Genomic DNA, 13323 nt, shown 5'->3' on the forward strand with positions numbered 1-13323 from the left:
AGATATTTACAGGGGCGGCGGGATGCGCGGGTGAAGCCTCGAGGCAGCAGCAATCGCAACTGCGAAGGTTGGAGGTTGGAATGCAGGGACAGACAGCTAGGATGAAGCCAAGCCACGGAGGTTTTCTGCGTCTTGACAGTGGAGAGGATGAAGGCCGGCCTGGTAGACGATATGAGAGACCGTCGAATCCGTGTATTTCGCTGCTGTCAGTCGCGGAGGCTCGGTGGCTGGATGGAGGCGAGGATGAAGCTTCGATGTAGACGATGTTTTGGTTGTACCAGGAGCTGGTGCTGGGATCTACCTAAACTCGCCCATAACACGAGGCCACCACGACACCACAGCATCCTACTTTACGACATATTAACTGGGATATAGAGTACTGGTCAGAACTGAGCTATAGATTGTGTTATATATCTCTATTGGTAGGTTTCATTTGCGTTAGATCAGCCAATGTGCAGTGATTGTACAGGTCAAATATTGCAACTATATACCTTCACTAGGACCAGCTGAAGCAGCCGGAGCAGGGCACAAGAGACGCCCGTTCTGGAACACTGCCTGTATTTCCGCCAGGTCTACTACAGGAGGGTACTGCAGGATATTCTCCCAGCCTTTCCCTCCCGTCGCCATGACCTGTTCGGGGATTACTCTGCCAGAAAACCACCGTTCGCGTCTGATATTTGCCTTGTCACCACCTTCGACAGCCGCCCTGCTCGCCCGCGTTGTTCTCGGCCGTTTGCTTGGTGGGCCGTCCTGGGGAAGAAGGCCGTTGAGCCTTAGTCGGTACTGCTCCAGGTGCGTCTCGAACGAGATTATATGTCGGATATATGGCGCAACGTCCTCGGCGATGATTGCGGTACCGTGCTCGAATGAAAGGGGTCGGAAGCTCGATACTGAGCCTAGGTAGTCGGTTGGTTCAATAATCGCCTGGAAGGCATCCTGGAACGCTGTCTTGTGAAGCTGCCTTGGTCTCGGGGGCGCAGACCGTTCAAGGACACGTTCTATTATATCGTCTTGCTCCCCTATATGTACCTCAGAGTTGAGAACAGTTTCGGCAAAGATGCTCAGGGTTGCCCCGATCTTTACGGATAGCTGGTTGAACTCCGTCCGAAGGTCGGACTGGAGGGCTTGATATCCTTCGATATAATCTAGCCTTTGCTTTTCAGAAAGTGACGGCATGGATGGATCCAATGAATGCTAAAGTGGTTATGGTTAGTATTAAAGTCTCCATGAGCATTCTGTCCTAACTTACCTTAATATCATTGTATCCTTCGTTGCACATGAGATCTAAGCAGCTCCTCATGTCGGCTGCAAGGCCTACTTGTTCCAAGCTATCAGTTGGTCCAAACTGTCCACCATTTATTCGTCCATTTCCTGTTTCAAGCCAATTCGTTAATCCAATATCCCATTGATCAATTCCTTCGGTCAACAGCTGCAGTCGGTGTTCTACAAGATTTGGCTCGCCCACAACGGTGTCTGCGCTATACCATCCCATGCCTTCCATGTAGGTATCACAGCTTACCGTGCGGAACAAGCAACCGGAAGCTCGCAGATCTGAAGTTTCCTGGTTAACCATCCAGTCAAGACCAGATTTTCTGCTGCCTACACCCATTTGGCACCAAAAGTTCAGTTGCATGATAGTAGCCCGAAGGTCTTTGCCAAGGGCTGTGTATAAGTCCAATACGGCTTTGCGGTCCAGCAGGTGGCCTTCGATGGCGCAGAGTAAGAACATGTAGTCTACTGCCAGGTCACAAGGAGGTGGCTGGAGCCGTAAAATCGCATGCAGAGCCAAATTTTCTAGAGGAAGGAGTCTTTCATCACTACATGTCATCACGATAGGCCGTTTTGACTGTCCGATTAATGCAAGAACTCCACTCCAAAATTTTTTATCCTCGTTAAACAGGATATCAACCTCTTCCAGTAGTATCAACGACTGTTTCTGGTTTCTTTGAGGCTTTGGCGGTTCCGGGCTTTCCCCTTCAGGGGCCTTTCGTCCGGGGCCAGCGCCCGTTGCTTTGGATAGGGTCTTCTTCGCAAAAAAGCTGGCCACCGTGCTTTGTTTCGGTCCTCTGTCGCTGTCCACCGTGCTAGGGGTACCCTGGTCCAACTCCCCGTCTGCCTTGCTCAGAAGCTGTACAAGGTGATTTTGAGTCATATCTCCGACTCGCTCGATGATATCCCTTGCACTCCTCCGCGTACCAGCATTTATTTCAAACACTTCGAATCCAAGTTCACCCGCCACGGCATAGACAGCAGCAGTCTTCCCACATCCAGATGATCCACTAAGGAGTATAGTATTTGTTGCAGGCCGTTTAGTAGAGTTAGCTGTCGATGCAAAGTCATTTGATCGAACAATTGATCTTTTTGTAGGGACTGTAACACCCCCGGCCAATTCATCATCGTCAGAATTCTGAAGTTCATCCATGACACTATCTTCATCGCCACTGGAGACAATAAAGCCATCCATGTCCTTGGGTTTTTTTCGTTTCTTCTTGCGCATTGTTTTGCTATCCGGCGTTTGCCTCGGGCTTTTTGTGTCTAAGCTTGTATTGACGGCCGAGACTTCGTGATGCTGTAGCCAATTACGGAGGACGGACGTTTCAGAGCCTACCTGAAGTACTTCAGCCGCAGTTTTAGGAGCATACTTTTGAGACCAAGGGGTATCGTCATATTCACCCCTGTCAAAAGAGCTGGTTGCCGTATGTAGGGATGACGCAAGTTTCACCAGGGCGGGATGTGATGAACGGGGCAAATTATTATTCAACGGACTATTCTCCCTTTGTCCTAGATTGCACGCATCAATCTTCTCAATAACGACTGCTTGGAACTCATCGCATTTGAGGACATGCCGTTTAGGGCGCCGTAAAGCTTTTGACCGCTGTCGTTTGGGAGTACTAGATACTAGTTCTCCTGGGGGTAGGGAGATCGTTGAGAGGACGCTCTCAGTATCGGGAACAGAAATAGTCGACTGCTTCGCTTTTCTCCGTTCAAATGTTCTTCTAGATGGCGGGTTTATAGAGTTGATACAGCCCCGAACGTGAACCATATCGCGGGGTGGCCACATCGGATCAACAGACTCGCCCTCTCCACGGGCCTTTTGCTTTTGTAAAGTTGATGGGAACGAGGGTGGAGTCCTGGACAACGGCGGAAAGGCTCGCGCGGCTGATATCGAAGGGTTGGCTTTTAATTGTGTCAAGCCTTGCAAAGGTGCACCCCCAGTTGATGTGCTAGGGGACGCTGTCTCTAGAGGAGGTTGTTGCGGTTGTTGTTGCGACTTGGGTAGGAAGAATGGGTGAGTAGGTTTAGGATATCCGATCTGAACTGGGCCCATTGGATAGGCTATCTTCGGTTGCGTCACTCGTCGTTTGAACTCTGAGTATGTGGTGCGGCCGCTCATGATATCTTCAATGACCTGTCCAATGTTCTGTCTTGAGGTTTCATTTGAGCTGTATGATATCCTTGCAAGTTTGACCCGGTTGACAAATTTCGCAACCGTGTTTAGGCGGGACGATTTCCTTATTTTGCTCTGGCGAGTTTGTCCCCCGTCAGAGTGATCACCTGGCGGGAAAGAGCTAAGCAGCTTGGAGTCTAGGTGTAGACGTAATATCGTCCTCTCTTCCCCCAGCTCCTTGTGGGACCTGCTGATTGCTCGTTGTTCGAGACCTGGGCCTGTCGAGGGACTGGATATGCGGGCTCCATTGGGATGCGCCCCGGAAACGGAACCGGGTTGCAAAACAGCAGCAGAATCACAAGACTCTGCTGTAATCTTTTCGTCTAGAGAAACATCCGAAGCGACTGGGCTCGTGTTCCCTGAGCCTGATATCTTGCACCTCTTCCTCCGGTGGCCGCCTGCTTCCGTCTCGTTCGAATGGCCAATCTCATAAGATGGGGTTATGACTTGGGGTACGACATTATCATTAGACTGAGGCGTTCCAAGGCTAGGCGTAGCACCATGCAGACCTTCCGGGGAAGCTTCAGTTGTCTGTATAGGGGATTTTCCACTAGTATAGGAGACCTGGTTGGCGTCACGCTGGAGGAACTGTGGTCGTAATGGTTCTGGCAGGGCAGACGGAGTTACGCTCTGGTCTATTAAGCAGCGTCAGCTGAGTTCGCATAAAGGGTCTATCACTGTAAACCATACGTTTGTTGAAGAACGGAAGAAGCGTCTGTTGCTCCGTCTGACCAGGAGCCCTTCGCACCATGCTGAGAGTCATCGGCTGCTGCCGGCGATAGATCCAAAAACAGCCACGGCAGCCACAGACAGCCCTATACTGAACGCAGGCCTGAGATCATGGCGACCTGCTCTCTGCTCTCGGTTCATCCGTTGCTTGCATCTTCAAACACGTCTTTGGCCTCTTCGTCGCGTCTTTCCCTTTTCGCGTTTCTTAATGACGTTCGGTCGGAGAAACTGTTTTCCCGCCCACTTCCAAAAAAGTCAAAAATTTTGGTTGCGAAAAGTCAAAAAAGGGAAAATGGGAAAAAAAGAAGTTGATCTTTGATATCAAAACGCCCCGAGACCACGACGACGACGGAACGCTGTTCTGAACTGGCGGGGAATAGACATAAATAATCATGTCTTTGCCGGCGCCGTCTCTGCTGGCCCAGCTGCCTCAGCCACTGGCCAATGCCGGCGGGAAGATCCAGTTTGGAGAGGTACATGGCATCCAGGGCTTCAAGAAGCGCAAGCGTCATGAAATCACGGCCGCGATCGATGGGGAGGGAGTAAACATATACAATGTGCGTTGGCTGCATCTTACCACGGCTTTAAGCTGGGATGTGGAATTTTAACATCAGAGTATAGGCCCAATTCCCCAAACTTGTCACCTCCTATGCCATCCCACCTCAGGCGTCACACTCTTGTCCACCGTGCTCAATACGACAGAAGCTATCGGCGACCTCGGGGACCAAGAGACAGACATATTGCGCCGTGGAAACGACAGGGAAGGAAATCAAATGTTTCGTTGACGAGGTAGTTCCAGGTCGAAGCACACCAAACATATCAACCGTCTCTTTTCCAATAAAAGACACAGGCAGCAATCCAGTCTTTGTCGGAGTTATTCCTACCGAGGGATCAACTGGCGAAAGCTCTGATGCTTTCGACGTCGTCGTGGCCCATCGAGACGGCCGATTGAGGAGGCTATCTCCGGACCTGAAGACCGAGAGATGGACCATTCGCTCAGACAATACCTGGTCTGGTCGTGAGATCGCCGCCTGTTTTACATTGGGGTTCGAAGATGCTCGTAAACTCCTATTCCGAAAACGTGAAGATATCGTCGCTTCGGTGTTGGGAGATAGACTTGGGACTGACCCGGATAATTCTACTATCTTGGTATTGGTTTCTCGTCCTACCGGAGCTGATACGTTCGAGCTTGGCGATGTGCAAATCGTTTTCTACTCCATTCCTGCTCATATCCAAGTAGATGGCATTCAGACGCGGACCTCCGAACCTCTAAAGCATCTCATGACTTTGAATCTGCCTGCGCATCCAAATCAGAGTTTACTAACTGCCCTTGACGGCCAGTGGAGTACCAATTTTTCCTCTGGGGAGTTGTCACTCTCCTGCAAGTCTGGATTCATAAGCTTCGACATCACTCAGTTCTCCCCTAAGATATCCTCCCATGTTATAATAGAGGATGAATGCTTTTCCTCGATCTTGCGCATATCTTCCCAGTCTATCATTGCCGGAGGTAAATCTACCCTTTCAGTATATGATGCGCAGTATCAGTCACTCCAGGCGGAACTGCCATTAAGCGAGATCCCCAGGGCTACTTCAGGCAAGAAGCAAGGCCGTAAGCGGGCACTTGAGTTTATATCTCATTTTTCCAAGCTGGATGTATTGGTCGCAGCATATAGCGGTAGCTTATACAGCTTCGATCTTGCTGCTATCCAAAATGACCGCCATATTTCTCGCAAACGACCACGCAGGAGCCTTTTAATTGACTCGATAGGCAAGGGGATCAAGTTAGAAGGGGTGGAGGCCAGCCGACAGCAAATCGAAGAATCAGCTTTGAAGCATATGCAACCGGTTGGACTTACGCAGGAGAAACTCGCTATGCAATGGAACGAGTTAAAGTTGGAGCTTGATGAACTTGCTAGATCGAAAAAGGGGTCTGGGTTTGATGCCGTCATGATATCAAAATTCTGGAAGCTGTCAAAGACGTGTGAAGAGGAAGCTGACGGATCCCCGCCAGACGGGCCGTTTATTGACCCTGAAAAAATTAAATTTGTTCTTTCGAGGATATTCTCTTTGAAGCCTGTTGGTGGTGATTCAACGTCCCTCAAGCTCATTTTGTCCTTTATGCCCAGCAAGACCTTCAAATGGCTCGTTAGCTCAAAACACCTGAGCATCACCAACATCCAAGCCTCTCTCCGACGCACTGCGGCTCCATACGGTCTTCCTAAAATTCCAGACGGTGCTTTAGTCAAGGCCCTAGGATCCCACGACCCATCTCTTCACTCCTTGCTTCTGTTGCTACGTGGTCCGGGATACTTGGAGGCTAATGAGCTGGCACACGCGCTTTGCGAACTTCTTAAGGTCGCTCGACTTCATACTAATGTTTCCGAAGACTCCCAAAAATCGCTCGCGGAAGCTGCTCATGACGAAACTACCGAAAACGCAAATGAGACGTCTGTAGAAAAACAAACGCCAGCCTCAAGCACCATCCTTATCAAGGCAATTGCAGGCCTGAATCTGGCTCTCATAAAACTGCACACTCATCCACTAAATCACATAACCAAATCTATCCGCTCCACCCTTTCAAATACTGACGTTCTTTCAATAATTCACCACCTTCGCCACTCCCTTGCAACCGGTGGTCATACCTCACGTTTCACGGAAGAGCCACCAGCCGCATTTTCAAGCCCAAAAATCCCTTCCTTGTCTCTCCCAATTATTGTCGACATGCTTACCGCGTGTATCGATGCTGTTGGGCCTAGTGGATGGATATCAGCGGCCGGATTTGCTGGTACAGCAGGGAGTGAAGCATCTTTGATAGCCGATATGAAGAGTGAAATTGCTGCCACTCTTGCTGCAATCGATGAAGCTACGTATCTGAAGGGGATACTACGCGAGTTCATAAGGTGTTGCGAAACGTCCGCTGCCATGCCCAAAGCCCAGCGTGCTATTAGCAACACTACGGCTTCAAAAACTCAATCCATAGATAATAAACGACTCAAGAGAAAAGAACGCCACAATGGTGCTCAGATCCTAGTTTATGATACCCCTGAAAATTCAGTTGGAGCGGAAGGCAGTGATTCAAAGATGCTGCCATTGTCTCTCAAAATGAGTGGCACTCAATCTAGTGTCGGCGGTGTCGGCGACGAGTTGACCAAGAACAAGATACACAAAGCAACTGGCGAGGTGAAACCCAGAAGCAACCGCGAGGTTGCCCACCTGAAGCACAAGGCAGTTGGCAAGTATTCTTTTGAGAGAATTATTATTTAGTATTGCTGTACATATCTCTATCTTCTAGATGGTCACGGAGAAAAACTGACATATTTGCTATTCATTTTCCATAAATTGTAATATAAGAGTGGTAAGCGGGTCAAAATTTAGCTTGGAGATAAGATATATATGACAATAGTAAAGAGAAATTATCAGATACGACAGCGAAAGGCAACATGGTAGCGGGAGCTTTAACCAGCGTAAAACGGTAAGCCTAAGCTTCATGCTCTTAGTTGGACATCGGATGCAATACCGTTCGTCGCTCAGATACCCTTCTTGCTCATCCACTGCATTCATCAAGGAAAATCGTACATAATCAGTTGTAAAAAAGAAGGACCTGTAATTTAAGCTCGAACCAGAAATCATACACTGGATCCATATCATGTGAAGTAACAACAAAACAGAAACCACTTGCGCGAAGTAAGTTCGTGCAATAAACAAAGGAAGACAATGGTAGATAACGTTACCCGTAAGTCTCACAAGAGGCAAATAGCATGGAAATAGACTGTGCGTACGAGATCGAATGCATTTCAAGCGCGGATAGGGATGCCAGACAGACATTAAAAATATATAACAGCATAAATCGACTCGGAATCTCATGCAGATAACAAAGTAAATCATACGAAATCAAGATGATCAGAGTATCATCAAACGAAAACCACGGGGAAAGTAACACGCATACAACTCCAGCATAATGGGCAGATGCAGCCAAACGCCGACCCTAACATTCTCCTCGGTTGACCGAGTGAAGAAATAGACAACAAGTCTCATAACAAAGAGAAGGAACTCTTGAACAAGTAGATCACGGAACACTTCCGGAAGGCAAAAACATAAACAGGTGTTTCAGAGGGGTCTTGAAAAACAAATGTACAACCAGTCAACGTATACTCTGAATACGCAGATAGGAGAAAGAGACAAGTAACAATGAGGGAGATTGGGAACCCCTATACGACATCAGACTGAAGAAGCGAATATGCGACATGATGCTCGAACCGTACTATTTCCTTTTCGTTTTATCGTTTTTATTGTTGAACATCCGTAGCGCCGGGCAATTCTTGTTTGGTAAAAAAAGAGGTGCATGGTCTATCGCCTGACTCCTGATGTTGTTCCGTTTATAAATTCTCCCTCATCAGTTTTGTTGTATGTGTCCTTTCTTCTCTCTAAAAGAAACCGTAACATAACGTGACAGCATAAATCATTAACAGGCGAACTTCAAGGTTGAGAAGTTTACCAAAGACAATGAGAGATATCGTGGCCAACGCGTTTGGAAAGCGAATACTAGAGAGTAACGCAAAGTTATGCGGTACCTTGCCAACAGGGCGTATGGCAAGACGCGAACCAACATCTCAAAAAACAATATTTTACCTGGAACAAGAGCTCTGCGCTCTCAGTTTCATCTTGTGGCCTTGAGCTTCAAGTGCATTAGACATCAGTTTAATAACTACATATAAATTCGTTAGTAGCCGTTTACACGTAATGGCAGAAGGGAAAAGGCTTACCTGGCCAGACACCTGCGTTATTAAGCAAAAAGGCCGCAGAGAGGACAATCTTCGTTCCATATCCACCATCAATTGAGCTGGGCAGACGGTTCCACGTCTCCGATCCGCTAACCCCAACATGCGGCAACATATTCTTCATCTTATTTTCAACGCTGTTCAAGATATCCTGGATCTTCTGCATCAAATTGCGGTCCTCGTCTTCCAATAAGACTGTGGCCGGAACTTGGTTGAAATCAACGTGGTCCTGACCCAAAATTCCGAGGTAAGGACCAGCACGTTCTTGGATCGTGGTGGCCCATTCAGCTAGAACTTGGGCAGAGTCGAATAGGCAGATAGCACTTTGGATGGGCAGGTCACGGGAGGTAAATTCGGCAAACGTGTTGCCCCATTCGTTTGACATGCACATGGAATCTGCTGCGTAGAAGGCGGCCTTGCGTAGAAGGCGTTCGCTTCTACAAGCTTGCATGTTGTTTCGCGAGCCAGCGATAAGTTGCGAGAGGTCATGATCTGGGGAGCTAGATATAGTGAGGTCCGCTACTCCATAGTCGGCAAGCGATTCTAGCCTTTGATTTGACGTAACGTCGTCATGGGTCGAGAGAGAAAAGTCCGACTCAGGACTACCGTCGGAAAGGGTCACAGATTGAACCGCCTTCGTAAGCTCATCTGCCATGCTGCTCCAATCCCGCTGCCAAAAGGCTTCTTTGGACCGACCAAGATTGACATATAATCGAACATAAGCCAGATCTAACAGGGGAATGCTATCCGCAGATAAGGGACCAATGCCGAATGGGTTAGGTCGTTCTAAACTGTGCGTAGGGTTGCTACTCCAAGCTCTTTGCCAAGCTCTGATCGCAGGCTCGATGTGCACATGCATTGCCTCAGTTTCCTGGCTTGCCCATTGCTTCCCCATGTGCAACTGTCGTGTTTCCCAGACATAGTTATGCAAAGCGTGAATCAACACCAAACATCCAAAGGTACTTGGCCGCAGGTCACTAGCTAATGACCCATCGACTTGGATAGTCGAACCGAATTGGTCATGGGAGGAGGCTTGACCTGCTGTGAGAAGCGTCTTGAGAGCAGTAGAGAACTCGATTGAGGTTTTCTCAGCACCTCCCATTGCTCTCCACGCTTCAGGAGACTCAGCTGCCCAGAGTTGTTCTTCACAAGGTAAAGTGAGCTGAATTTCCGAGTTTGTGAGAGCGGGTGCGTGATTATATGTAGAAACCAACAAACTTGACAAGGTGAAAATAGCATATAGGGTACGTTTCCTCTCTTCCACAATCTTCCAGTTAAGCCATTCTTTTCTTTCGTTGGAGATTTCCGTCTGTTGGCCCTTCCACATATCTGTATTAAGGCCAGACAGATCATTGGAGGAAGCATTGTACCCTAGTTGCTCAGCTGGTAAGCTCTCTGGTGGATGGTACTGCGTTAGCTCTGCAGCTCGCGCCAGGCTAATAAGGGCCGCACAATGTGTACTCGCAATGTCAACGGCAGTTTTGTCATCGCAATTATGGCCGTATATAACGTTAAGTAGCATAGCTTGCACAAGCCAAAGCGGAGTGTTATGAAGTGAATTATCGCGGCTAAAATTAGAACGGTTGAGGGCAGCAGACATATCTGCCCGTCGTCTCTCCTCAAGGTAAAGCTGAATCATTTTCTTGGCAGACTCAAAAAGGTCCTTTGATGTGGCCGTATCGTACTCATAAAGCGCACCGATAGCAGCCATGGAAAGAACAAGACATCCACCACCGAGGGCAATATTGCCAACGGTGCCAGATGATCCAGACTTTCCTGAATACTCAAGAGCGGTGAAATCCAAGGTGTGAACGTGGAGGAACGGTAAATGGGGGTGAAAATAAGTAACGTATGCAGAGACATATCGCTGAAGATCGTAGGTGCTGGGTAAGTTGTAGGTGTACGGGGAGTTGCTTAGCATATTTCCGGGGCTAGAAGGGCTCAAAGGCGACGGGCTAAGGGAATGTTGCGAGAATCGACGATTATTGAAACCCGAAGGTTGTTGTAAAGTCCCCATCAAAGCCTGTCGCGTCGAATCAGTGATAGAACTCAAGTAGGCTGGTTGAGACGTTTGACCATAGCCAGATTCAAAAGATTGGAGGCCATCTGTTCCACCGACGGAGGAAATATGGAACGTACTAGTAGGAGCTCCCGAGAGTACGGGTCCATTCATCGACGCTAAGGATGTAGATGTCGAGAACGAAGAATTGGATACATGGTTTTGTGAAAGGAGAGACTTAGGGGACACAGTATCAGGAGGTGCAGCAAACTCGGGAAACGTAAGGTTGGCGAAATCCAATGCATATTGCTGGGATTGAGGTTGACTTTGGGATAGTAGTGTACCAGACCAGGCTGTACTACCCCCGGATGTTGTGGCAGCCTGGTTGGCGGCGTCGAGAATCGCTTCACTAAGTCCACTTTGACTTCCAGTACTCATGGCCGATGGGGATGAGCCATCGATGGCGGAGTCGTTGGGCGCGAACGTCATGGTATTGTCAAAGCCATTTAGCCATTCATATTTCAAGTCATCTTCAATTGTACTCTGCGTAGCAGTCATGTTTGAAAAGCTCTGAGAGAAAGGGGAGGCAGGGGAATCGGCAAAGCCATGGGGCGAACCTGCAAAGTGCAACTGTGCAGGGTTGATTGTACTTCCCTGGCCAATCATCGCATCACCCATCCCAAATGGGAGATCAAAACTTCCAAATACTGGTGCGGTTCGAAGAGCATCGGGGAAGTCGCTGGTTAGAGCTGCAGTGTCGAGTTTGGTGAGTCCATTGAGTGAGCTGATGCTTGAACGGTAATCGAAGTTGGGAAAGTTCGAAAGACCACCAAGGCTAGGATGATGGGTATGGCCTGGCTGAGTCGGCCTGGAAGCTGAGTTTCCGGGAGATAGCATACCCACAGCGGCTCCTTCGACATGGCTGATAGTATTGGCTCTTGGTCTCATGGTATTGGTTCCGCCAACAATCGAATTCTTGCGGACTCTCGTGGAACTGCTCATGCTCTCTCGTCTGACGTTCCTTGGCCGCGATGCTGGCGTGGTCGCCATGTGGAGTTTCTGCTGGTGCCTCAGAAGTAGATCTCTTCGCGCAAAGCATCTTGTGCAATCGGGGCACTCGAAGGGTTTCTCCTTGGTATGGGATCGCTCATGACGCTTAAGATGCTCAAGGCGGGCGAAGGACCGCGAACAGGTTATACACACATGCGGCCGTGGTTTATCTGTCTTTGGAGGAGGAATATCCGGGTTGGTCCCCTTTTGTTGATTCTTGTGACTGGGGATATGGCCAGCTGTATGGGATACTGCAATCATGATAAGCACCGTTCGGGCAAAAGCAACAAACGATGGGATGCCGCGATGTAAACCTTACCAGGACCATTTTGCATAACTTCATTGATCGCCGCCAGGTCCTGACTTGACTCATTATTAAGAGCAATATGGTCTGCCATCATTGACAGGTGTGGTGCCGCGAAGCTCTTCAAACTTTTCTTCTCACAATGCGTTCTCAGCTAACAATATCAGAGTGCGCAAGCGTAGACGACGTAGTTGCGGGTTAGGAATGCCACGTTAATATAGAGGGATTTTGAAATAATACACAGCCGGTGATAGTTACAGGGTACTCGACATGTAGGAAAGCTATAGTCGTGTAGTTAGGCCGAACGGGGACATCGACGGGTCACACAGGGATATCTGTAACATCAGATGAGAGAAAAAACGACGAGTCAGCCATACTGAATCCACGCAACGGCGCAAAAGGCGCAACAGCAGCGGTATAAAGGGAAGAGGCACAGCAGAGTATACACGGCCATGGAATCGAACAATGCGTGAGGATGAGTGAGATCGCATATGCATTGAATCGATAGACCGAGAGACAGAGATGCACTCACACGGGTAAAGATAACATCCAGTAAGATACCGTAGATCTAGAAGCTCTCAAACAGCAACAAACAACCATACAGTCGGGAACTCTTCTTCGAAACCCCCACCTGGTATCACAAGGAGGGCAGAGAACAGGTCGTCCGATTGATGCAGCAGATAAGATAATCAAATGCTTTGTTATACGTCATATAGCGGCGGGCGAACGCTCAGCTTCCCATGTACCGACCGGAGAGGCGAGGCTGACGCTGGCGCCGAGACTGGAGGGAAGTGCTAATAAGTAACTATATTTAAATCGGCGTTAAAAGAATGGCCAGCAGGTCGGGGAAAGGCGATATATTGGTAGGATCGTGGCGGCAATTCAAGCTTGTAAAGATAGTAATTCGTTGGACGGAGATGTGCGGTGAGAGATAACGGGGCCAAAGGCGGTGCCTGAAGGATGATGGGGTAGAGGTAGAAACAGCCCCTTGCTTGAAGCGTGGGCGGCAACAGGA

The 13323-nt window shown here is 48.8% G+C and overlaps 3 protein-coding genes across 3 annotated transcripts; 1 reads left to right on the top strand and 2 right to left on the bottom strand.

The window, feature by feature from the left end:
• Positions 1-483: 483 nt before the first annotated feature.
• On the bottom strand, positions 484-4211 carry GIQ15_02690 (uncharacterized protein; the record flags this gene model as incomplete). The annotated part of the gene is made up of 3 exons (XM_033550107.1): positions 484-1194; positions 1250-4083; positions 4139-4211. The coding sequence occupies 3 exons, from the start codon at positions 4209-4211 to the stop codon at positions 484-486; spliced, it is 3618 nt and encodes a 1205-aa protein (XP_033407268.1).
• A 358-nt stretch (positions 4212-4569) lies between these two features.
• GIQ15_02691 (uncharacterized protein) lies at positions 4570-7441 on the top strand (the record flags this gene model as incomplete). Its single annotated transcript, XM_033550108.1, has 2 exons — positions 4570-4734; positions 4799-7441. 2 exons carry the CDS (start codon positions 4570-4572, stop codon positions 7439-7441), a joined length of 2808 nt encoding a protein of 935 aa, XP_033407269.1.
• Positions 7442-8802: 1361 nt separating this feature from the next.
• GIQ15_02692 (DNA binding regulatory protein AmdX) lies at positions 8803-12405 on the bottom strand (the record flags this gene model as incomplete). Its single annotated transcript, XM_033550109.1, has 3 exons — positions 8803-8882; positions 8941-12255; positions 12324-12405. The coding sequence occupies 3 exons, from the start codon at positions 12403-12405 to the stop codon at positions 8803-8805; spliced, it is 3477 nt and encodes a 1158-aa protein (XP_033407270.1).
• Between the last annotated feature and the right edge of the window lie 918 nt (positions 12406-13323).

Source organism: Arthroderma uncinatum, assembly GCF_011692745.1.
Source record: "Arthroderma uncinatum strain CBS 119779 chromosome Unknown scaffold2, whole genome shotgun sequence".
NCBI lineage: Eukaryota > Fungi > Ascomycota > Eurotiomycetes > Onygenales > Arthrodermataceae > Arthroderma > Arthroderma uncinatum.